The sequence below is a fragment of the Macaca fascicularis genome, chromosome 12 (assembly GCF_037993035.2).
Source record: "Macaca fascicularis isolate 582-1 chromosome 12, T2T-MFA8v1.1".
Lineage (NCBI taxonomy): Eukaryota > Metazoa > Chordata > Mammalia > Primates > Cercopithecidae > Macaca > Macaca fascicularis.
Window position 1 is genome coordinate 102,873,483 of NC_088386.1, and position 25,896 is coordinate 102,899,378.

Genomic DNA, 25,896 nt, shown 5'->3' on the forward strand with positions numbered 1-25,896 from the left:
TAGGAAAAACAGGGATAAAAGTAACTATCTTTCAGTGTTGATAGGAAATTTAAATAAGGTATTATATATGCAAGAAGCTGAAGAACACTCAATTAGAATATTAGAGCCCCTTCCTTATCTTTCAGACTTGGATGAGTTTCTTGGTGCATTTTCTTCCTCTTTCCCAGTTTGACGATTAAAGCAACACCTTTCCAAATAACATTGGAAATTTGACCTCCTCATCAGAAAAATGTGTATAGACACCTCTGGAGTCGAGCTATCCCATTTAAAGCTTGGATTTTGGCTTCACTGTGGCTGCAGGTATTTGAGGATGCAATTAGCTGAACTAATCTCACTCAAACTCCTAAGTGGGACTTCTTACTTGGTTTTCATCTAGCCGTTCTATCTATCCCAACAAGAATCTGTTGCTAGACCTCAAAAACACTGAGTGCTGTCAGGAAAAAATGTGCAAGGCACCACAAAGATTATGGGGCATCTACTACGGAAAACCTAGATATTGTCTAGAGCATTGTTTGTGATTATCTCTGTCTTTCATTGTCTTTGACTTATTTTTCAACTCTCCACATTGTAGAAAATGACTGATAATTCAAATGATTCTTTTCCCTAAAAATGCAAGTGAACAATGTTTGGTGGAATGCAATGGACTAATTTTGTAGGTATTTGTAAATTTATTTTAACATTTTGTATTACCTATGTATATATGTGATTCTCTGAATTCTCTTTTGAACTGATTGTAACATCTTACTGGATCTCATTAATTAATGCATTAAATAAAGTCTTTGACCCATGTTCATTTTATGTGAGAGTCTTGATTTTATATTAAAAAATGATCCTTTGAGAGTGGCTAATCCTGACAAGCGGGATTCTCCCAGCACAGTGCACCAGCTCTTCAGCTGATCCTGACAAAAGGGATTCTCCCAGGACAGTGCACCAGCTCTGCTAAGGGACAGACTGCCTCCTCAAGCAAGTCCCTGATGCTGTGCCTCCTGACTGGGTGAGACCTCCCAACAAGGGTCAACAGACACCTCATACAGGAGAGCTCCAGCTGGTATCAGGCCAGTGCCCCTCTGGGGCAAAGCTTCCAGAGGAAGGAGCAGGCTGCAATCTTTGCTGTTCTGCAGCCTCCAATGGTCATACCCAGGTGAACAGGGTCTGGAGTGGACCTCCAGCAAACTGCAGCAGACCTTCAGAAGAGGGGCCTGACTCTTAGAAGAAAAGCTGACAAACAGAAAGCAACAACATCAACAGAAAAGACCACCCCCCACAAAAATCCCATCCAAATGTCATCAGCCTCAAAGATCAAAGGTAGATAAATCCATGAAGATGAGCAAAACCAACGCAAAAACACTGAAAATTCCAAAAGCCAGAAAGCCTCTTCTCCTACAAATGATCACAACACTTCTCCAGCAAGGACACAGAATAGGGCTGAAGCTGAGATGGCTGAGCTGATAGAAGTAGGCTTCAGAAAGTGGGTAATAAAGAATTTCGCTGAGCTAAAGGATTATGTTCTAACCCAATGCAAAGAAGGTAAGAACCATGATAAAAGATTACAGGAGCTGTTAACTGGAATAACCAGTTTAGAGAATGACATGACATGAGGGAGCTGAAAAACACAGAATGAGAACTTTGTGATGCAAAGACAACTATCAATAGCTGAATTGACCAAGCAGAAGAGAGAATATCAGAGCTTGAAGACTATCTTCCTAAAATAAGGCAAGCAGACAAGACTAGAGAAAAAAAAAGAAATGGAATGAACAAAACCTCTGGGAACTATGGGACTATGTGAAAAGACCAAACCTAAAATTAATTGGAGTAGTTGAAAGAGATGGGGAGAATGGAATCAAGTTGGAAAACACACTGCAGGATATCATCCAGGAGAACCTCCCCAATCTAGCAAGACAGGCCAATACTCAAATTCAGGAAATCCAGAGAACCCCAATAAGATACTCTATGAAAAGATCTACCCCAAGACACATAATCATCAGATTCTCCAAGGTCAAAATGAAGGAAAAAATGTTAAGGGCAGCCAGAGAGAAAGGCCAGGTCACCTACAAAGGGAAGCCCATCAGACTAACAGCTGACCTCTCAGCAGTAACCCTACAAGCCAGAAAACATTGGGGGCCAATATTCAATATTCTTTTTTTTTTTGGGGGGGGGGGGGACTGAGTCTTGCTCTGTTGCCCAGGCTGGAGTGCAGTGACACGATCTCAGCTCACTGCAAGCTCCACCTCCCGGGTTCACACCATTCTCCTGCCTCAGCCTCCTGAGTAGCTGGGAGTACAGGTGCCCGCCACCATGCCTGGCTAATTTTTTTTGTATTTTTAGTAGAGACGGGGTTTCACCATGTTAGCCAGGATGGTCTCGATCTCCTGTCCTTGTGATCCGCCCGCCTCAGCCTCCCAAAGCGCTGGGATGACAGGAGTGAGCCACTGTGCCTGGCCTCAATATTCTTGAAAAAAAGAAATTCCAATCCAGAATTTCATATCTGGCCAAACTAAGCTTCATAAGCAAAGCAGAAATAAAATCTTTTCCAGACAAGCAAATGCTGAGGGATTTTGTCACCACCAGGCCTGCCTTGCAAGAGCTCCTGAAAGAAGCACTAAACATGGATAAGAAACCCACTACAAAAACACATTGAACTACACAGACCAATGACATTATGAAGCAACTATATTAACAAGTCTGCAAAATTAACCAGTCAGCATCATGATGACAGGATCAAATTCACACACAACAATATTAACCTTAAATGTAAATGGCCTAAATGCCCCAATTAAAAGACACAGAATGGCAAGCTGGATATAAAGACAAGACTCATCATGGTGCTGTATTCAAGAGGCACATCTCATGTGCAAAGACGCACATGGACTCAAAATAAAGGGATGGAGGAAAATTTGCCAAGCAAATGGAAAGCAGAAAAAAGCTGGGGTTGCAATCCTAGTTTCTGACACAATACACTTTAAACCAACAAAAGTCAGAAATCTAAGACAAAGAAGGGCATTACATAATGCTAAAGGGTTCAATTCATCAAGAAGAGCTAACTATCCTAAATATATATGTACCCAATACAGGAGTACCCAGATTCATAAAACAAGTTCTTAGAGACTGACAAGAGACTTAGACCCCCACAAAATAATAGTGGAAGACTTTAATACCCCACTGTCAGTATTACACAGATCATCAAGACAGAAAATTAACAAAGATATTCAGGATTTGAACTCAGTTCTAGACCAAGTGGACCTGACAGATATCTACAGAACTCTTCACCCCAAAACATAATGTACATTTTTTTTCAGCACCACATGGCACTTATTCTAAAATTGATCACATAGTTGGAAGTAAAGCACTCCTCAGCAAATGCAAAAGAACTGAAATAATAACAGTCTCTCAGACCACAGTGCAATCAAATTAGAACTCAAGATTAAAAAGCCCACCCAAAACCACACAACTACATGGAAATTGAACAGCCTGCTCCTGAATGACTCCTGGGTAAATAATAAAATTAAGGCAGAAATTAAGAAGTTCTTTGAAACCAATAAGAACAAAGAGACAATGTATCAGAATCTCTGGGATGCAGCTAAAGCAGTATTAAAAGGGAAATTTATAGCACTAAATGCCCACATCAAAAATGTAGAAAGATCTTAAATCAACACACTAAGATCACAGCTAAAAGAACTAGAGAACGAAGAAGAAACAAACCCCAGAGCTAGCAGAAGACAAGAAATAACTAAGCTTAGAGCAGAACTGAAGGAGATAGAGACACACACAAAAAAAAAACCTTCAAAAAAATCAACGAGTCCAGGAGTTGGTTTTTGAAAAAAATCAGTAAAATGGACAGACCACTAGTAAGACTAATAATGAAGAAAAGAGAGAAGACTCAAATAAACACAATCAAAAATGATAAGGGGGATACCACCACTGATCCCACATAAATACAAACAACCATCAGATAATACTATAAACACATCTATGTGAAAAAACTAGAAAATCTAGAAGAAATGGATGAATTCCTGGACACATACACCCTCCCAGGACTGAATCCCTATATAAACCAATAACAAATTCTGAAATTTAGGCAGTAATAAATAGCCTACCAACCAAAAAAAAAAAAAAAAAAGAGTCCAGGTCCAAATAGATTTACAGTTGAATTCTACCAGAGGTACAAAAAGGAACTAGTACCATTTCTTCTGAAACTATTCCAAACAATTGAAAAGCAAGGACTCCTCCCTAACTCTTTTTACGAGGCCAGAATCATCCTGATACCAAAACCTGCCAGAGATACAACAACAACAAAAAAAAACTTCAGGCCAATATCTCTGATGAATATCAATGCAAAAATCCTCAATAAAATACTGGCAAAGCAAATCTAGCAGCACATCAAAACACTTACCAACCACGATCAAGTTGGCTTCATCCCTGGGATGCAAGGCTGGTTCAACATACACAAATCAATAAACATAATTCATCACATAAACAGAACTAAAGACAAAAACCACATGATTATCTCAATACACGGAGAAAAGGTCTGATAAAATTTAACATCCCTTCATGTTAAAAACTCTCAGTAAACTAGATATTGAAGGAACGTATCTCAAAATAATAAGAGCCATTTATGACAAACCCACAGACAATATCATACTGAATTGACAAAACCTGAAAGCATTCCCGTTAAAAACTGCCATAAGACAAGGATTCCCTCTCTCACCACTCTTATTCAACATTGTGTTGGAAGTTCTGACCAGAGCAACTAGGCAAGAGAAAGAAATAAAGGGTATTCAAATAGGAAGAAAGGAAGTCAAAGTGTCTCTTTTGCAGATGGTGTGATCCTGTATCTAGAAAACCCCATCATTTCAGCCCAAAAGCTTCTTAAGCTGGTAATCAACTTTAGCAAAGTCTCAGGATACAAAATTAATGTGCAGAAATCACAAGTATTCCTATACACCAACAACAGATAAGCAGAAACCCAAATCATGAATGAACTCCCATTCACAATTGCCACAAAAAGAATAAAATATCTAGGAATACAGCTAACAAGGGAAGTGAAGGACCTCTTCAAGGAGAACTATAAAGTACTGCTCAAGGAAATCAAAGAGGGCACAAGCAGATGGAAAAACATTCTATGCTCCTGGATAGGAAGAATTAATATCATGAAAATGGCCATAGTGCCCAAAGCAATTTATAGTTTCAGTGCTATTGTCATTAAACTATCACTGACATTCTTCACAGGATCAGAAAAAAGCTGGCTGGGTGCGGTGGCTCACGTCTGTAATCCCAGCACTTTGGGAGGTCAAGATGGGTAGATCACGAGGTCAGGAGATCAAGACCATCCTGGCTAACATGGTGAAACCTTGTCTCTACTAAAAGTACAAAAAGTTAGCCGGGTGTGGTGGCGGGCGCCTGTAGTCCCAGCTACTCGGGAGGCTGAGGCAGGAGAATGGTGTGAACCCGGGAGGCAGAGCTTGCAGTGAGCTGAGATTGCACCACTGCACTCCAGCCTGAGTGACAGAGCAAGACTCCATCTCAAAAAAGAAAAAAAAAGAAAAACACTATTTTAAAATTTATATGGAACCAAAACAGAGCTCACATAGCCAAGGCAATCCTAAGCAAAAAAAAAACAAAAAACAAAAAAAAACAAAGCTGGAGGCATCACACTACCCAACTTCAAATTATACTACAAGGCCACAGTAACCAAAAGAGCATGATACTTGTACAAAAACAGGCACATAGACAAATGGAACAGATAGAGAACTCAGAAACAAAACTGCACATATACAACCATCTGATGTTTAACAAAAACAAGCAATGGGAATAGGATTCTCTACTTAATAAATGGTGCTGGGAGAGTTGGCTAGCCATATGCAGAAAACTGAAACTGGATCCCTTCCTTACACCTTATACAAAAATTAACTCAAGATGGATTAAAGACTTAAATCTAAAACCCAAAACTATAAAAACCCTAGAAGAAAATCTAGGCAATACCATTCAGAACACAGGCATGGGCAAAGATTTTATGATGAAATTGCCGAAAGCAATTGCAATGAAAACAAAAATTGACAAATGGGATCCAATTAAACTAAGGAGCTTCTGCATAGCAAATGAAACTATCCTCAGAGTGAACAGACAACCTACAGAGTAGGAGAATTTTTTTGCAATCTATTCATCTGACAAAGGGCTAATATCCGGAATCTACAAGGATCTTAAGCAAATTTACAAGAAAAAAACAACCCCATTAAAATGTAGGCAAAGGATATGAACAGACACTTCTCAAAAAAAGACTTACATGCAGCCAACAAACATATGAAAAATAGTTCAACATCACTGATCATTAGAGAAATGAAAATTAAAACCACAATGAGATACCATCTCACGCCAGTCAGAATGGCAATTATTAAAAGGTCAAGAAACACAAATGTTGGCAAGGTTGCAGAGAAATAGAAGTGCTTTTACACTATTGATGGGAATGTAAATTAGTTCAACCATTGTGAAGGAGAGTGGGGCAATTCCTCAAAGATTTAGAATTAGAAATACCATTTGATCCAGCAATCCCATTATTGGATATATACCCAAAGGAATATTAAATCATTCTATTTTAAAGATACATGCATACATAGGTTCATTGCAACACTATTCGCAATAGCAAAGACATGGAATCAACCTAAAGGCCCATCAGTGATGGACTGGATAAAGAAAATGTGGTACATATACACCATGGAATACTATGCAGCCATAAAAAGGAACATGTCCTTTGCAGGGCCATGGATAAAACTGGAAACCGTCATTCTAGGAAACAGGACCTATAATAAACAAATGAGTACAAAGATTTTAAAATGTGAATCACCTGGGGATCTTGTTAAAATGGAGGCTGAGATTCTACCTTTCTAACAGTGCCTGGGGTCATACTGATGTGGCTGGTCTTGATCCCACGTTTTAATTTCATTTTAGATTTTAGGTTTTAGATAGTGTCTTAGTCAGTTTGGACTATGATAAAAAAAAAAAAAAAAATACCTTAGTCTGTTCAGGCTACTATAACAAAGTTATAAACAACAGAAACGTATGGCTCACACTTCCAGAGGCTGGGAAGTCCAAGAAAGGTGCAAGCAGATTCAGTGTTTGGTGAGGGCTCTGCTTTACAGCTGGTGCCTTTTTGCAGCATCCTCACATGGACATTCTCACATGGAGGAAGGTGCAAACAAGTTCTCTTGGGCTTCTTTTAAAAAAGCAGGAATCTCCATCCATGAGGGCTCCACCCTCATAACCTAATCACCTCCCAGATACCCCACCCCTCCACACAACTGCACTGGGGATTAAGTTTTCACAAATGAATTGGGGGAGAACACAGACATTTAGACCACAGCAAATAGCATGGTCAATGAAGATCTCTCTGTGGCTCAGTCTCCTTTTCTGTAATTGGGGTCAATAATTGATCCTACTACATAGGTGTTGGTACATTAAAGTACAAAGGGTGTTTGTACATTAAAGTACAGTATCTTGGACATAGTAATAATTCTATACCCTTTTTTATAACTCTATCACTTAATTTAATTTTTAAAAGACTTCCCTGCAGAATAGCCTGGCATCCTTCTAAGGAGTTAATAAGATGATAATAGAAGCAAGAAGGAGATAGGAAAGTTAAGGTGAAGGACATCCACCCTCCATTGACAATATTATTTCCAGGAATGGTAATAACAAGTAGAAATCTTGTGAAATCTGGGAAGTCTTAGTGTATAAATGTGGAATTGGACTTCTGAATATACAGTATTTGGGTTTATTAAACCCCATAATAATTTTAGTAGCAATTACTTCTCTGAGTGTAAAATTAATCTCAATTTATAAAATAAAGTAGAAATTTCATGTCTATCCTTTTATAGAAATTATTTTAGAGATATAGGGTAAACCCACAGGAACAGGAATATACAAATTGCATTAAATTATGTATATTTTATTTAAAAAGCCAATTATGCTGGAAAATGTTATTATTTTATAAACAGAGAGCTAGGATTATGTAGATTATATACAGTTGGTTTTAGAAGCTAAGATATAGCTTATTTTAAACAGATGCTGTATTTCAGAAATGCATTTCAGAAATCTGTTTTTTCAATATATATAAAGCTGAGAAACTTCACCCACCCCCCCTTTTTTAGGAAAATCCTCTGATGAACTTTACATTAAGATATTTCACAGTAAAAGAAAAAAAAAAAACAGCTTCATATTATGCTCTTTGGGGAGTTTGGTTTTTCTCTTTTGTATTGTGTGGTCTTATGTTAGAGTAATCCTGCATAGCACTGTAATCTAGACACAGATCATGGTTATTAATGTCAATGATAATTATATCATTTTTGATGGCATCACAGTCTTCAGAGGGCTTTTCCATACATTACTTCAGTTAATGTGCTCTACAACCCGAGAGGAAGGCAGAACAGGTATAATTTTTTTTTCTTTTCTTTTTTTTTTTTTCACAAAGGAAGACAAGTGAGATTTGCTGAAAATCGCATGGTTGAGAAATGGAGGAACACGAATCAGAACCCAAGGCTTCGGAATTCTGACTCATTACTCTGCACCCAGACCATCTAACGTTGCACTGAGACTCTGACAAGGAAGGCGATGATCTGTGATGACCTTGCTGAATATATTAAGCAGAAATGAGAAGATATAGGACAACAACCTGGGGCAAAATGTAGATAAGGAAAGGAAACCTGTCCTGATTGGGTTGTCTTTCCTTTAAGTACCTGAGCAATGGATGGAAGCAGAGACTCAGAATGGTAACCCTCTCGATCAAGTTTTTCAGGATGATGGTTTGGAAGCATTCTTTTTGAAAACTAGTTGGTAGTTGATGCAGAATGAAATACTGTTCAACTGAGAAAGAGATGAACAAGTATCCAGTGGCTAATGCCCAAGCTGATGGCCCTACCCCACCCCAGTTCTATCACCACCTCATGTCCTGCAGATTGCTGGGGTTTCTGGTGGAAATCCAGCTCCTCTTTAAAACTTCCTCCATTTCCTCACCCTCCACGTCTACTCTTAGCACTTGAGAGCATACATTTCATCTTTGCTCCTCTTCCTTCCCCAGATGATCCAAATAGAAAATACATCAGCACATGGGAAAGAGCAACGTTGATCATCTTCACGGAAAGGCTGAGGACCCTGCGCCTGCCACACATTAGCCAGGGTGAGCAAGCAGTGAGAGAGAAAATACTTTTTTCAAAAAGCCAACTGGTAAGGAATGTTACTAAGCTACCATGTAATTTTCTGTAGCTTTCTGGCTGTGTGTCGCAAGGCTGTTAAGGCCTGGCCATGTAGGATTATCCCTGTTACTTCCAAATTTCAGTTTTGTTTCTGAATTTAATTATCCACAAAGTTTCAGAAAGATCCACATAACTCAAGATCAATTACATTCACTTATTTTCATGTTTTCTGGGATCTGGCTGGTGTATTGGCTGGATCATCTGAAAAGCAGATACCAAGATGGAGTTGAAAATAGAAGAGATTTTAGGGGCATAATTCTTGTGAAAGATAAAGGGGAGAAAAAGCAAGAGAAAGCAAGGAGAGCCTTACACCCAGATCTGACACCTGTAAAAAGATAGAGGGAGGAAAGAAAGATTGGCCAGAAAGGGCCTCAGACTGTGGGACAACCACAAGAAGATTGCTCCTAGAGTCACCTTGCATTGGTTCAATGGTGAGCACTTACGCCAGTTCTGTGCTCAGTCATTGGTTAGGGGATGTCCAGGTAGCACATAGTCCCAGCTTGAATACAGAGTCAGATTCTGAAGCTACTCATAGCCAGAAATTGACAGCAGTTTCTCTCTTGAAGGTAGAGCTGACTTGCACACTTCCACAGCTGGGCAAAGGAAAGAAGATGGTCACAGCAAGCTAAGTCCCTACCTGTGTATGTGAAAGGCTTCATCTAGTCAGTGGATTTATGCCATATGACAAGAGCATAGATACAGATTTATCCATGCATCCATGCATCTGTGGACCCATGTATGCATGCATGCATGCATCCATCCATCCATCCATCCATCCATCCATCCATCCATCCATCCTTCCATCCGTCCATCCGCTCATTTCTTGCTTTAGATGATGGCAGCAATCTGTGGAAGCTTCTATCAGAAGAACCTCTCCTTGGTGCTGCCTCAGAAATCAAATCTAGATTTTGCCTCTTCTGCTAGTAAGGCTGTAAGTTCTGAATGTCAACCAGCTTATATCTCCACCCAACCTGCCTCCAGCTCTCCTTGTAACCATAAGTCAATGTATTATCCGTCTGAGACCAAGCCCTTAACCACACCTTAATTGCTGCCAGTCTGATATACCAATTATTTGAATCCTGCTGGTACTTTGCTCCACTGGATGGATCGTAATTCATGTTATAGTCGCTTTGATTCAGTGTTCCAGGCACAAACAATGCACACCAAGCAAGTGATGAAGTTTACTGCAATGTCCTTCGGTTCAGGGTCAACGAGAGCAACTGACAAGCAGCAGAGGTGGCGAGCTGACTTGGCTGTGTGCCTTCCAGTTCTTAAGTCATTGAAGCTGTTCACCTTCAACATGACCCTGGCTTTTGGTAATAATATTTCATAGCAGCCTCTATCCAACTAATGTGGCAACAAGCCATGCAATTTTGAGCCCAGAGAAATCATGGGCCTTTTGAGAGCACATTATTTTGGAGGATGAAGTCGGTGGAAATGTGTAGGGCTTGGCAGGTAATAAAAAGAGGCTGATTTTTTAAACAAATAATTCTACCAATTAGAATATAATTCTCTTTGAAATCAGCTATCTCTAAGGTCCTTTCATTTCTTTCATCCCATTACTTACTCTATCAAAGAACACAAGTTTCACCATAATAGAAACCAATTCCCCCCCTTTTTCCCCCTAGAACAATGTTTATGTTTTGGCAGGCTTTCTCTCACGTGGCTTAAAGTACCACATGTGCTCGCAGGCATTCTATCAAGTAGTTTAAAGAGCATAAAACTTGCAGTAATATTTTTGGGAGTAAATTTTATTGTTATGGCTTTAAAACACGATCAAATAAAAATAAGAATTCCATTAGTAGTCGAATATTGTAATAATAGAGTTGAGAATAAATTTTACTGTTATAGGAACTATAAAACAGCAATAATAAAACACTATTATTGTGAATAAATTGTGTTGAGATGACTAACTAGAAAGCTATAAAACACAATGATAAGAAATAATCTAATCACCAGGAAAGATGTGATAATAATTCACCCTTGTTAGTGAGGAGCCCATGGTTCCACTTCATTGGCCCTGAGTTCCCTGGGTTACTGCTTGCATTTCATAAGGTCACAGAAAGCTAATCTTTGGCCAGTGGGGTTGGCAGGAGACCACATATTACAGTGAAATTGGACGTGGGGATTGAGGAAAATCCAATTATCAGTGACAGTTAAGAAAATCCTGTGTAGTAATACCAAATGTCCTCACAACACATTTTTAAAATTATTTGCAGGTTTTTACTAACAGTTTGTATGTATTATTTGACTGCATTTTTATGTGTTTTTAAACTTTTATTTATATTCTTTTGTTTCAGAATAACTGTATGGAACTACATATTGGTTGGTGGGGGGAAGCCTACAAAAGTCCTTACAAAAAGTCCCTACAAAAGGGACTACCCATACGTCCCTCTGCCATGAATCCATCTCAGTCCATTCCAATTAGCAAGAGTATGGAAGGAAGACACCCTTAACTTCCAGGTCCCCCTCTCTTTCTGTGGAACTGACAGTGCCATTAGAATCCTTGCCCCAAAATTAGTACTACCAAGGTGCCTGCCAGTCCCCTCACTTGGGCGAGGAAGAGAGTGACATGGGTGTTGCATTTTACCCCTCATTCTGAACAGCAAAATTCAAATTCAGGATTTTTGAATTAACTATATACCAAGGGAAGGATGCAAAATGCTAACAATGCAGTTTTCTTTAAGGTGCCATTATCGTAGGCAAGCTATGCTGAGTTTTCTGTACTCACCGCCTCCACTTTCTCACTTCCCTTTCCTTCTTTAACCAGCTCCAGGCAGGCGTTTGTCCCCACCACATATCTCACCACATATCTACTGAAATTGCTCTTTTCAAGGTCTCTGGGAGCCTCTATCCTGCTGGTTGATTGGTTAGTTCTTCGTCCTCGTTTGACCAGTGGGTAACTCCCAGTTTTTTGTTTTTAATGCTCTCCTCACTTGGCTTCTGGGACAAAATAGTCAGCCATTTCTTAACTACCTCAGTGGCTGTTCTTCACAATTCCCTCGCTGGATTCTTCTCTTCTACCAAGTCCTCTAAATGTTAGGTCAGCCCAGGGCTCAGTCTTTGTCTTTCTCTGTCTATACCCACGCCCCAGATGAACTCCTCTGCCCCACTGTCTTTAAACACCATCATGATATTGTGATATAATAGGAAATACATATTTTGTCTTTGTCCCTGGTTCCTGATACAGAGCTCCTAAAACCCTTGGAATTTCCTCAGTGATAAGATCAATAAAGGTGAAACGGCCATTTTTGTTATTCATGATGTCCCTTTTGACTATGTCTAAGTTTAAGTGAACAGGTAATTTTTGGAAAGTTTCTAAGTTTCTGGTTGCAGGAGAATCAGCCATGTGATTAGAAAGTTGGAACTTTCAGTAATCCCTTCCCATCTCTGGGGAGGAAAGAGGGACTGGAGTTTTATTTAATCACCAATGACCAATGATATGATCAACCATGCCCATGTAATGAAGTCTTCATAAAAATACAAGGGAACAGAGTTTGGAGAGCCTCTGGGTTGCTAAACACATGGAGGGACTGGGTGCATGGCATGCCTGGAGAGAGCATGGAAGCGCTTATCTCCTCTATTTTTTTAACTGCATTCTCTTTCCTTGAAATTGTAACATTTGTTTGTGTACTTGTTTATTTTTCTCTCAACTCTACTGTGAGTTCCATAAAAGAAGGGACTCTGCCTTGTTCACCTTTGTATCCTAAGTATCTAGCGTAGTGTCTTGTATACAGTGGTGCTCATGAGATTTTTGTAGAATGAATGCATGAATACAGGGCAAAAGATTTAAACTGGGTCCCTAAATGCCAGGGACTCCATTTAAATACCCTACCTGCCCTGCACTAAAGTTTGCCTTGCTCAATTAGACTATTAGCAGAGGTCTTAACATGAGTCTTTACTTTTACTGGTCAATGAGACTCAAGCATAAGTTGGCTACGTCTGAAAACATGGTGGAGTATCTGACAGAGTCCTTCATGTAAGAGGGGCGTGGGGGTAAAATCCACTTGGGAAAGGATTGCCATTGTTTTCACTGCTCAGATTTGGAGAGATCTGGGTTTGTTTAAGAAGCTGGTGATGTGGTTCATCAGAAAAAGAGAAGGCATTTGACCCCAATCAAAGCCTTAGATTGAAAGAGGAAGAGGAAATTCTGAATAATGACCATGTCCATTATGACCAGAGCAGAGTATTCTTTCTGGTCTCATGAATAGGCTCGTGATTCAGAAAGACTAGCCTACTATTCCCATCCAACCTGTGTGAGGGGAAGAGCAGGAATGACTGCTCTTGAGTATGAGTGATGGGAATTCCTAGAAATACTCCGAGGTGATTTTACATAGGGAGGAAATTTATTTCAGGATCTGGTGAAGTTGAGAGCTCACATAAATTTGGTTTTAGAGAAGAAATGAAATATCAAATGGTACAGCATTTCCCCCATTGGAAAAGGTGGTTTGAGGACATGATAGAGTTAATAAAGCAATTGCCCGAGTCTCTTTCTGCTGAGACATCCACTAAATGACTTATCTCATCTTGATTGTGGGAGCCACAGTCTTGATGCATTCATTCTCAAGGACACTTGATCCACTGCCAGAGAGGCCCAGAATTTTCTAACTTACTCTGTGGCAGAATGAAGCCTCTGCTTGAAACCCTTTATCTTTTGGGGATGCTGGTTCCTGGAGGGCTGGGATACGATAGGTGAGTGTAAAGTGGGAAGAGGGACTGATTATTATGATTTAGATTGTCTAAATTGAATGCTTTTTTTTTAAGACCAAGGCAGCTGGCTTCTCCTTCCTTACTACTCATATATACCACCACGAGACGAGAATAATAAAGACCACTGAAATTTATCACTGAATAATAATAGTCCTCTAATAATCCTTGAATAAATGAATAAATATCTAACAAACATTTCCTAACACAATGCATGACATATACCAATAGACATGTCATGTTTTGTGATTGGAAAAAGAAAATTGTAATGCAAATTCTATATCCCTCATTTTCATAGTATCTCAACTGGTAAATCACATTATCCTAATTATTAAGAAAAATGTTAAAATGACCAAATAATTTCATCTAGAGATAAGTACTATTAATGTTTTCAGATAGCTAGCTAATTATGTATGCAGCACTATTTCTGAAATATTTCAGTTAAATTGTATTACAGAAATTTTCCTATGGCATTAGCAATTTATTTAAAACATAGTTGAAATTGCTAATAATATTCTGTCATTTAGTCAAGTCTTGCTCTTTCATTTTTACAAATAATGCTGTGATGAGCATCCAGCTACACAATTTTTTGTGCTTTTTCAAATCTTTGATTATTTCTCTAAGAAGTGGAATTATTGGGTCAGTAGCTGAGGAAAATCTAAGAATCTTGCTATACATTGCCCAATTATCCTCTAGAAAGATTACATCAATCTACACTTCCAATAACAGTGTATGAAAGCACTTTTTAAGTGTTTGGCAAATTGACAAGTAAAAAATACACATTGTTGACTTCCTTTGAATTTTTTGATTTATAATAAGAGTAAATATTTTGTCTTGCTTATTACTAATTTTATCATTTTATAAATTGCCCATTAATGTCATTTGCCCATTTTTGTGGTCTCTCCCTATTCTTAATGAATCATAAGTTCTCTAAATACATTCTATTGAAATCTGTGTCTCTGTGTGTGTGTATAGTTTCCACAGAAAGTGTGTATTTCCCTTGTTCATACACAAATAATTATTTTGTTGATTTAGCATATCTCATGAAGCATATGTGGTTATAATTGGTATTTCCTCTTTTGCTTCACAGTTAAAGAAATCTTGCAATGAACTTGCTCTCACATAACATAGAAACTCATTCCAATTTTTGTCCAACAATATTTGTGTGACCTCAGCTTGTTCCTTATCCTTATAGACAGTTCAATTTCAGGTATGTACAGAGTCCAGGATCTCTGAAATATCAAAAACATGTTTGAATATTTCTTTCTCATTTTTCCATTAGTTTACTTCGTTTCATATACATAGTGCATTTACTTTCCTTTCTGAAATTCCTCATCCATAAATTGGAAATGAAGACTCTTACATTTTACAGGAAAATATGAAAAAAAAAATTAGGCTCCTTAAAAATATCAAGAGCCTTAAAACATAAATCTTTTGGCCTAGTGTTCCTGCCTCTGGACATCTATAGTGAGGAAATAAACCAAAGTCTGAAAGAGTTTTATGCAGCTCTGAGAGGCAGCTTTATTTATAATATATATATTCTAATATTTGGAAACAATTGAAATGTCTATGTTAGGTTACATAAATGCTGATATGTAATATAGGACAATGGGATATTATTAATACAACAGAAAAATAAGTATAAAACTTTTTAATGGCATAGGAAAATATGTGTTTTATGCTAAAGAAAAGAGGCTGCATATAAATCTAATGGAGTACTTTAAAAAATAAAATAAAAGCATGTACTAAAATGGTAATTGTTATCTTTGGTTGGTGATATTTTTCCCTTCCCTCAACTATTATTCATTTTGCAAACATTGTGCAATGGATGTGACATAAAACTTTTATTTAAAAAATTAGATTCCAAGCCCAGGTTAAATTATGGAAGTGATTAGGCTCAGGCAGTGGGACTCAGATAAGACAGCTTCCATTGGACAGTTCCTCATGACTGCACTTGACCATGCTTGTCTTTATTGGCTGTTTTTATTTAAATTATTAGTTATTGATATAAAATAATGGTCCCTTTTATGTAACTCTTGCCAACTCAAAACATATGTTAGCTGCAATTTTTGATGGTCTTTATTCACCATGCGCGGTAGTAGTCTAGAAAATTTAAAATTAATAAAAATTACAAGCTTTGTAATATTTCTCTTGAACATTTAGGAAGGTAGTCTCCCATATATTATACATTGCATACATCCTGAAAAAGTGCAACTCTGTATAATCATGCGGGATTTAGCAATATCAATCAAATGGCTTGAAAATGTTCATCCTCTTTGATCTACTAATTCTTCTTTCTGGAATGTAGCTTAAGGAAACAATAGAAAATTAGAACAAAGATTTACACAAAAAGCTATTATCTCTAGAATTATTTACAATAGCATAAAAACAAAAAGGGACATAGCTTTAATATCCAGCATAGAAGAAAATATTTAAATAAATGATACTATGTAACATATGCTTACTGTCAAATAGTGTGCAACCATTAAAGAGGTTTCATTGGTTTGAGGAAATGTCTTTGGTAGAATACAAAATACAAAGAAATGAATACAAAATTATATATAGATATAGATATAATCTGTACGGCATTTAAGAAAAATAAATGCACAGATTAAAGTCTGGAAGGAAATATGCCAAAATATCAGTAGTTGTTACTCAACAAGATGTAATTATTGATAATTCTTCCTTCTCTTTTCTATTTTTCTCTTCCTTTTTCACCTCTCCATACTTTCTACATTTTCCATGTTAGGCATATGTTAATTTTGTAAGCAGAAAAATAAAGTCTGAAAATACAGAACTATCATGAAATATTTATGTAACTATTTCTTCACCAAGTATTTAAAACACAAAATTTGCCTCAATATTCATTAAGATTTTTTTGCCTCTTTATACATTCCAGTCAAAATGCTATCAGACCATCATCTTTGATCTACAGACTTTATTAATAATGTACCCCAAAGGATCATTTTCTCTATTAAACATTTTATGAATTCCCGTTCAAAAAGAATACACAAAGTACAATAATCTTTTCATTTGATCGGTGAGATGAGACCGGTGATAATTTGGGAGATAGCCAACTTTTCCCCTCCTTTCTACATGTATTATGCATCACCCAAGAAATTGCCTAGAAACAGAGAATAGCCTTTTCTAAGTATACGGTTTAAGCATTCATTTGAACAAAGTATTCAAGTTTCTGAGGCTTAAGTATTGTGTTTTAGTTCCATATACAAGTGATAAGCATTTTTAATATCAGGGGCTTTCACTTAAATCCCAGACCATTCACTTTTTTTGCATATGAAATGGACCCAGTTGTTTAGTGCTGGGCTTAGGGAGTAACAGACTCACACAATTTGTAGACATCAGCCAAGAGTAAGGCAAATGCCTGAGGATGTTAGGTTATCTTTATTTATTAAATTAAATAAATTTAATTTATTTTTAATAAATTAATATAATAAAATAATAATTTATTTAATCAGTGCTATGGCATTGCCAGGGAATCCCAGCCCAACTGAAACAGGAATTCACCAGGTGCAAACCCCACTTTTTAGTGTACTCACTTTCCTAGACCACTGAGTAGATAACTATGATAAGGGAAAACCCAAACATTTGCTAAACTATGTGAAGGAAGGAAGAGCAGCCATCATCCTTGTTCTCAACACCATTGCAGAACCATCGTCAATGATCTCATTTCCTGGCAGGACAGGATGGGCCAAACAGCCAGTGTGAGGAATGAGAGACAGGGAGTGGGGGGTTGGGGGAAGTTAAAAGAATATCCTCTTCATTTGCTTCATTCCCTCTCCTCTCCCCATTCTGAGAAGGGATTAAAATGATTTTCTAGTGACTTTATAATACTTATTTTTACTATCTTTATAGTCCCAATCAGAGATAGACAATTTGGATGATTTTTTAGCCCCTAAAAGTGGACTAATTAATACTTCACCCTTATTTTCTAGGATGTAATAAAAGAATAGTTAAGCATATGTCACAAAGTCTTCAGGAAAAAAAAAACCTGGGATAGTAGTATATACCTTAAGAATTATTGTTACTATCAAATGAAGATAGATAGATAGATAGATAGATAGATAGATAGATAGATAGATAGATAGATAGATTATAAACAGATAGACGGACAGACATGAAACAGATATCAAGTTTTTAGAACAGTTTCTAGCATACACAATTGCTAGTAAAATATTGGTTGTTATTATTGGCTATGCTTGAGTTTGGAATTCTGCCTCTCCTGACCTTAATATACTTTGTGCACCATTTAATGGGTAGTTAATCAGACACTAGCTTATACCTTATGTCTTGTTATTTAATGGCTAAGTTATTTTGCTTTTGATGTGTTTATGTCATATTGTCTTAAGCAGATTTTTAATTCTGCAAGAAAGAAATCTTCTTTTCAATTACTACTACCTATTACTACTTTTGCATAGAGTAGTAAGAGTATATAGCCACTGGGCTGTTGAGTGAGTTAAATAAGATAATAATATAAAGTGCTTTGACCAGTGCCTAGCATATAGTGCTCAGTAAGGGTTAACTATTGTTAGTATAAAATATACATATTTGCTGATTAGTTTATAAAGACATGAAATGTGCTCCTGAAAATGCATGTTAAGAATGAATTTTTATGAATTTTAAATACAATAGAAAATACATGTATTTTCTTTACAAAATGATACCCTTTTGTAAAGCAATCAGCCTCAACATATTACTTCCACTAGTATATATTTTTGTATTAAAATTTCTCACTCCAAAGCACCTTTGTTTATTAAAAAAATCAAATGAATGGTAAATATTAGAAATACATTTGTGAATAACATGAAGAAGATAAGTGTTTCTCAACTATTACAATATAAATAACATTTATTTCTTTTAATCTTCTTTTAAAATTCATTTTTATTGTTTTAACCAATTATTTAGACAATCCTATCTCATGAAGACATTGAGATTGTCTTTTCATTTGGACAGGCTAATAGGGCAAACTTCATTCAACAATGTAATAAAACATTTTTAATTTTGAGGACAAAGAGCTTCTGTTAAGTTCAAATTATTATTAATATTACTAACAATTAATAATAAATCTAACTCTAAGTTTAAAGTAGTGGAATTGTGTGGAGAAATTGATTTCCATTGAAGTAGCTTAATGTGGTACATGATGCTAAGTGAACCAGAAAAAAAATAAAATTAGGACTTACATAGATATAACTGGAACTTGTGTTTTAATTAATTCTATCAAAATATTTTGTAGTTTGGCATTATTTGAGGATAATACTAGTTGGATGGCTAAATTATTCTTTGTACAATTTTTATTTTTAATATCATGAAGCAAAATAGGGCTGCTGCTTTGTTTTGAATTGTATTTTAACACTTACTAGGAATTGACTATGTGTCAGAAATTGTGCTCATTGTTAAACACAGATTATCTTATTTAATCCTCATAAAAATCCCTTGGTAAAGTACTATTATTATTCCCATTTTACAAATAAAGAAATGGAAGACTTAGAGAAAGAAAAGATACAATACTATTTTGAGCATTTTTTGAATGCTCAAGAAAATGTAGAAGAATAGGTAAAAGTCATAGAAATGTTAGCTAATTAGACCTCTAACACACTGCATTGCAACTCAGTATCACTATACAAAAGTTTGTACCCCAGCAGCTCCACAAGTTCATACTCCAATGCCATTAACATAGTAGTCATTCTGTACATATTTGCTGGGTAAATGAATTACCACTTAATATGCCCTGACAATAAAAATATAACCCCATTTCTTGCTTACATAAAGCATTTAAACTAGGAAACTAAGTAATTCAACAAATGTTTGTGTGGCTTAGAGATAGAATATTAGCTGTATAACTTACTAGCTTTGTGACTCTTTGCAAATTACCTAATTTCTCTTGGTCTCAGTTTCCTCATTTGTAACATATGGAGAATAACAATTTACAGAGTTGTAGTGAGAATAAAATTATATACTGTGCATGAATGTTTCTCTTAGGTGTGAGCACAGTATCTGGTAAAGAGGTGGCACTGAGTAGCTCTATTAAGCTGTTTGTTAAAAAATAAAGCATAAATAGACATTAAGAATAAGCCCATATCTATTAAAAAATTGAATAGATAGTTAATTAGCCAGGCATGGTGGCACATGCCTGTAATCCCAGCTACTCGGGAGTCTGAGGCAGGAAGATCGCTTGAACCTGGGAGGTGGAGGTTGCAGTGAGCCGAGATCACACCATTGCACCCCAGCCTGGGCAACAAGAGCAAAACTCCGACTCAAAATAAATAAATATTTTAAAATTTTTAAAAAAAATTTTTTTAAAGATAGTTAATAATCTTGTAAAACAGAAAGCACCAGGCCAAGATAGGTTCACTGGTGAATTCTGCCAAACATTTAAGGAAGAAATTATACCAATTCTCTGCAATCTCTTCTAGAAATAGAAGCAGAGAGAATATTTCCTAACTCATTTTATGAGATCAGTATTATCTTAACGCCAAAATCAAAGAATTAAAGGAAAAGAAAATTACAGGTCAATATCTCTCATGAACACAGATAGAAAAATCCTCAATAAAATATTGGCAAATCAAATTCGGCAATGTATAAAAAGAATTAGACACCATAACCAAGTGGAATTTGTCCCAGGTATGCAAGGCTGGTTTGACATTCAAAAAATCAATTAATACTATCTGTTCTACCCACAGGCTGAAGAAGAAACATAACATGATTATATAAATAGATGTAGAAAAAGCATTTGACAAAATCTAACACACATTTGTGATTAAAAAGGTGGTAGGGAACTTCCTCAACTTGATAAACAACATCTCCAAAAAATCTACAGTTAACATTATACTTAATGATGAGAAACTAGAAGCTTTCCTACTAAGGTCAAGGCAAGGATGTTCCCTCTCAGCACTCTTTTTCAACATTGTACTAAAAGTCCTAGCTAATGTAATAAGACAAGAGAAAAAAATTAGAAGTACACAGATTGGGAAGAAAGAAATAATACTGTCTTTGTTTGAAGATGACATGATTGTCAATGCAGAAATCAAAAGGAATCAACAATAAGTCTCCTGGAATAAGCAATTATAGCAAAGTTGTAGGATACAAAGTTAATATTAGAAAGTCAATTGATTTCCTATGTAACATCAATGGACAAGTAAAATATCAAATTAAAAACAAGTTACCATTTACATTAGCATGGCTCAAAATAAAATACTTAGGTACAAATCTAACAAAATTTGTACAAGATCTGTATGAGGAAAACTGAAAATCTCTAATGAAAGAGATCAAAGAAGAACTAAACAAATGGAAAGTCCATGTTCATAGACAGGAAGACTGAATACTGTTAAGATGTCAGTTCTTCCCAACTTGATAGCAAGTTATTTAGTGGTTATTGACAAACTGATTATAAAGTTTTTATGGAAAAGTGAAAGACCCAAAATATTCAACTCAATATTGAAAGAGAAGAACAAAGTCAAAGGACTGACAGTACCCAACCTCAAGACTTAATATAAAGCCACAGTAATCAAGACAGATGTTATTGGCAACAAAATTAACAAACGAATCAAAGGGAGAAAACAGAGATCCCATAAATAAACCTACATAAATATAGTCAAAAGATCTTTGACAAAGGAACAAAATAGTCTTTTCAGCAAATAGTGCTGGAACAACTAGACATCCAAATGCAAAATAAGTGAATCTAGACATAGACATTGCACCTTCACAAATATTAACTCAAAATGTATAATAGACCTAAATAGAAAATGCAAAACTATAAAACTCTAGAAGATAACATAAGAGAAAACCTAGATGACTTTGGTTATGTTGATGGTTTTTAGATATAATACACATGGCACAACCCATGAAAGTAAGAATTGATAAGCTAGACTTCATTAAAATTGGAAACTTCTACTTTGCGAAAGACAATGTTAAGAAACAAGAAGACAAGCCACAAACTGACAGAGTATATTTGCAAAACACACATCCAATAAAGGACTGTTATCCAAAATATATAAAGAACTCTTAAAACTCAGCAACAAGAAAAGGAATAACTTGATTAAAAAATTGGCAAAAGACTTGAACAGACATCTCACCAAAGAAAATATAGAGATAGCAAGTAAACACAAAAAAAGATATTCCACATCATATGTCACTAGGGAATCACAAATTAAAACAAGATAATAATATTTGTTAATAAAACAAGAAGATAATACTTTGCACCTATTAGAATGACCAAAATCCAAAACACTATAAAACAAATGACAACACTAAATGCTGACAAGGATGTGGAGCAACAGGAACTCTCATTCATTGCTGGTGAGAATTCAAAATGGTACAGCCACTTTGCAAGACAGTTTGGCAATTTCTTACAAGACTAAACAAACTCTTACCATATGATCCAACTATTGCACTCTTTAGTATTTATCCAAATGAACTGAAAACATGTCAACACCAAAACCTGTACAGGGATGACTATAGCAGCTTTATTCATAATTGCCATATCTTGGAAGCAGCCAAGGTGTTCTTCAGTAGATGAGTAAGGATAAATAAACTGTGGTATATCCAAACAATGGAATATCACACAGTGCTAATAAAGAAATTAGCTTATTAAGCCATGACAAGACATGGAGGAAACTTAAATGCATATTATTTAGTGAAAGAAGTCAACCTGAAAAAGCTGCATACTGTATGAGTCCAACTATGTTACATTCTGAAAAGACAAAACTATGGAGAAGTAAACAGAGCAGTAGTTGCCAGGGGTTAGGGAAAGGGAGGGATAAATTGGAAGAATACAGAGGATTTCTAAGGCATTAAAACTATTTTGTGCCTGGCTCAGTGGCTCACACTTATAATTCCAGCACTTTGAGAGGCTGCAGCAGGAGGATTGCTTGAGGTCAGGAGTTTGAGACCAGCCTGAGAAACACAGTGAGACCTTGTCTCTACAAAAATTAAAAATTAGCAGAGTGTAGTGGCTTGCACCTGTGGTGCCAATTAATTGAGAGGCTGAGGTAGGAGGATATTCTGAGTCCAGAGCCCAAGGCTGCAGTGAGCTATAATCATGCCATTGCAGTCCAGCTTGGGTGACAAAGTGAGACCTTGTTTCAAAAACAAAACAAAACAATTTAGTATTATATTATAATGGTAAATATGTGTCACCAAACATTTGTCAGAATCCATTCAATGTACAAAGAACGAGCCTTAATATAAACAATGGATGATGTTGGGTGATAATGATGTGTCAAAGTAAGTTCATTGATTCTGACCAATGTATCACTGTGGTGTGGGATGTCTATAGTGGGGAAGATTCTGCATGTGTGAGAATAGCGGGTAAATGGGAACTATCTGTATTTTCTGCTTAATTTTTATGTGAACCTGAAAGTGTGCTAAATAATAAAGTTTATTTTTAAAAAGATATACCATTGCAAAAAAATATTAGTTCTCACTATTATATGCAGTAGAGTAGTTAATATTGCAGGGTCTTCAGTCAGACTGTCAGGGTTTAAATCCCTAATAACACTTTCCCTGTGATTCAGTTTCTTCATCTCTGAAACGGAGATAACAAGAGTACCTATCTCAGAGTTTTAGAGAGAAGTAAATGAGATTTAAATTGCTTAGAACAGTGCATGTCTTGTAAGTTTCACTTCAATAAATCTTAGTTATTATTTCATATACAAATTTTATTTGTATCTACAACATTTTGTCAAATCATCTTAGCCTCCCTGCAAGGTTGGAATAATTGTCCTTACTCTACAGATGAAGAAACTTCAGCTCAGAGTGGCTCAATGGCTGCCTAAGGTCTCACAATTAGTAAGTCACAGACCCAAGGATTCCAACACAGGCCTTTGTCCTCCAAATCCTGTGCACACTGATTCTACTACCTTTTTCATCAACCCACCAACCCTCAGGATATCCCAGTTTCATCACTGCTTTTCCTCTTACTTTCTTCCCTTTGCAGATCCTTAGCACAACACAGACAAGAGATTGTGGACAAGCCAGTCAGTCCACGGAGCCTGGAGACGTATTCCTATAACATATACCACCCCATGGGAGAGGTAAGGAAGGACACATGGCGGGAGGTTGGTGGTGGTCACAACCCACTTTCGAACAGGCAAAGAATGGCTCACTATTAATATCCATGCATTAGAGAGGCTGAAAATGTGGTGTTAAGATCTGTCAATACATTGAGTTCAAGGGATTCCTGAACATCTCCTTACCCACCACCACCACTGAAGCTATAAAAGCTGGTGATATGAAATTTTAAAAAATTAATAACAAAAAGAAAATGGTCAAGAACATCCCAATGAGCCAGTTTTGCTGCTGTGAACATGAACCAGAATTAAATTTTATTTTTGTTTGTCAAGTTCTTAGCAAGTTTAAGCTGGCCAGCATTGCTGTTTACATGAGTGTGAGGTGGAGAAGCCTTCTGATTGAATCATATTTAGCTGAAATGTATTTTTTGTAGGATTTACAGGACACATGCAGTAGTTCTTAAGAGGGGAAAACTTTAAAAAATTTTTTTATAATCTATGCATCTGACAAAGGGCTAATATCCAGAATCTACAAGGAACTTAAACAAATTTATAAGAAAAAAACATCCCCATCAAAAAGTGGGCAAAGGATATGAACAAACACTCCTCAAAAGAAGACATTTATGCAGCCAACAGACATATGAAAAAATGCTCATCATCACTGGTCATTAGAGAAATGCAACTTAAAACCATGTTGAGATACCATCTCACGCCAGTTAGAATGGCAATCATTAAAAAGTCAGGAAACAACAAATGCTGGAGAGGTTGTGGAAAAATACGAATGATTTTACACTGCTGGTGGGAGTGTAAATTAGTCCAACCATTGTGGAAGAGAGTGTGGCGATTCCTCAAGGATCTAGAACTAGAAATACCATTTGACCTGCAATCCCATTACTGGGCATATACCCAAAGGATTATAAATCATTCTATGATAAAGACATAGGCACACATATGTTTATTGCGGCACTATTCACAATAGCAAAGACTTGGAACCAACCCAAATGTCCATCAATAATAGACCGGATTAAGAAAATGTGGCACCTATACACCATGGAATGCTATGCAGCCATAAAAAAGGATGAATTCATGTCCTTTGCAGGGACATGGATAAAGCTGGAAACCATCATTCTAAGCATACTATCACAAGGACAGAAAACTAAACACCACATGTTCTCACTCATAAGTGGGATTTGAATAGTGAGAACACATGGACACAGAGAGGGGAACATCACACACCAGGGCCAATAGGGGGGTGAGAGTCTGGGGGAGGGATAGCATTAGGAGATATACCTAATGTAAATGACGAGTTGATGGGTGAAGCAAATCAACATGGCACATGTATACCTATGTAACAAACCTGCATGTTGTGAACATGTATCCTAGAGTTTAAAGTATAATTTTTAAAAAAAGGGGATGGAACCAAAAAAAATTATGTTGAATGTACCTTTTAAGTATAAATAGACAAGACCATGTAAATTATACCTTACAACCACACCCTCTGTAATCTCCATACAGTAAAACTGGAAAGGTCAAAATATTATTTAATGTTTTACAATTTATATGAAAATAAACTGAATCATAGCTTCTCTCCCCAAAAAAGAAATATTTGTATTGCTATTAAGATAAGTTTGGTGGTTTCCAAAATTGGATACAGTGAAAAATTAGCTTCTACTTATGTACATGTGTGTATGTATGTGACATTATGCAAATCTTTTTTGAGGTATAAATTTCTAAATAGAGTTACTGGGTCACATTGCATGTCTACATTTTTATATAAATGCACAATTTGCCCTTCGAATGACCTTTACCAATTTATTCTCTCAGCATTTGGGAATATATTCATATTTTCCAAAATTTTTTTCAATAAGTACAAGAAAAGATTTACACTTTCTTATATAGTAGTCACCCCAAAGTACTGAAAG

At 36.4% G+C, this 25,896-nt stretch overlaps 1 protein-coding gene and 1 long non-coding RNA gene across 21 annotated transcripts in view; one reads left to right on the forward strand and one right to left on the reverse strand.

Moving 5' to 3' along the window:
* The window catches only part of LOC102138880 (uncharacterized), a 205,519-nt gene that overhangs the window by 89,938 nt on the left and 89,685 nt on the right, over nucleotides 1–25,896 (reverse strand). The gene's annotated exons all lie outside the window — the stretch shown is intronic.
* The window catches only part of CPO (carboxypeptidase O), a 31,852-nt gene continuing 19,740 nt past the window's right edge, over nucleotides 13,785–25,896 (forward strand). The window contains exons 1-2 of the mRNA XM_005574078.4: nucleotides 13,785–13,934; nucleotides 23,902–23,998. Of these exons, the coding sequence (XP_005574135.2) occupies nucleotides 13,867–13,934; nucleotides 23,902–23,998 (165 nt within the window). The 5' untranslated portion in view covers nucleotides 13,785–13,866. The remainder of the gene's footprint in view (nucleotides 13,935–23,901; nucleotides 23,999–25,896) is intronic.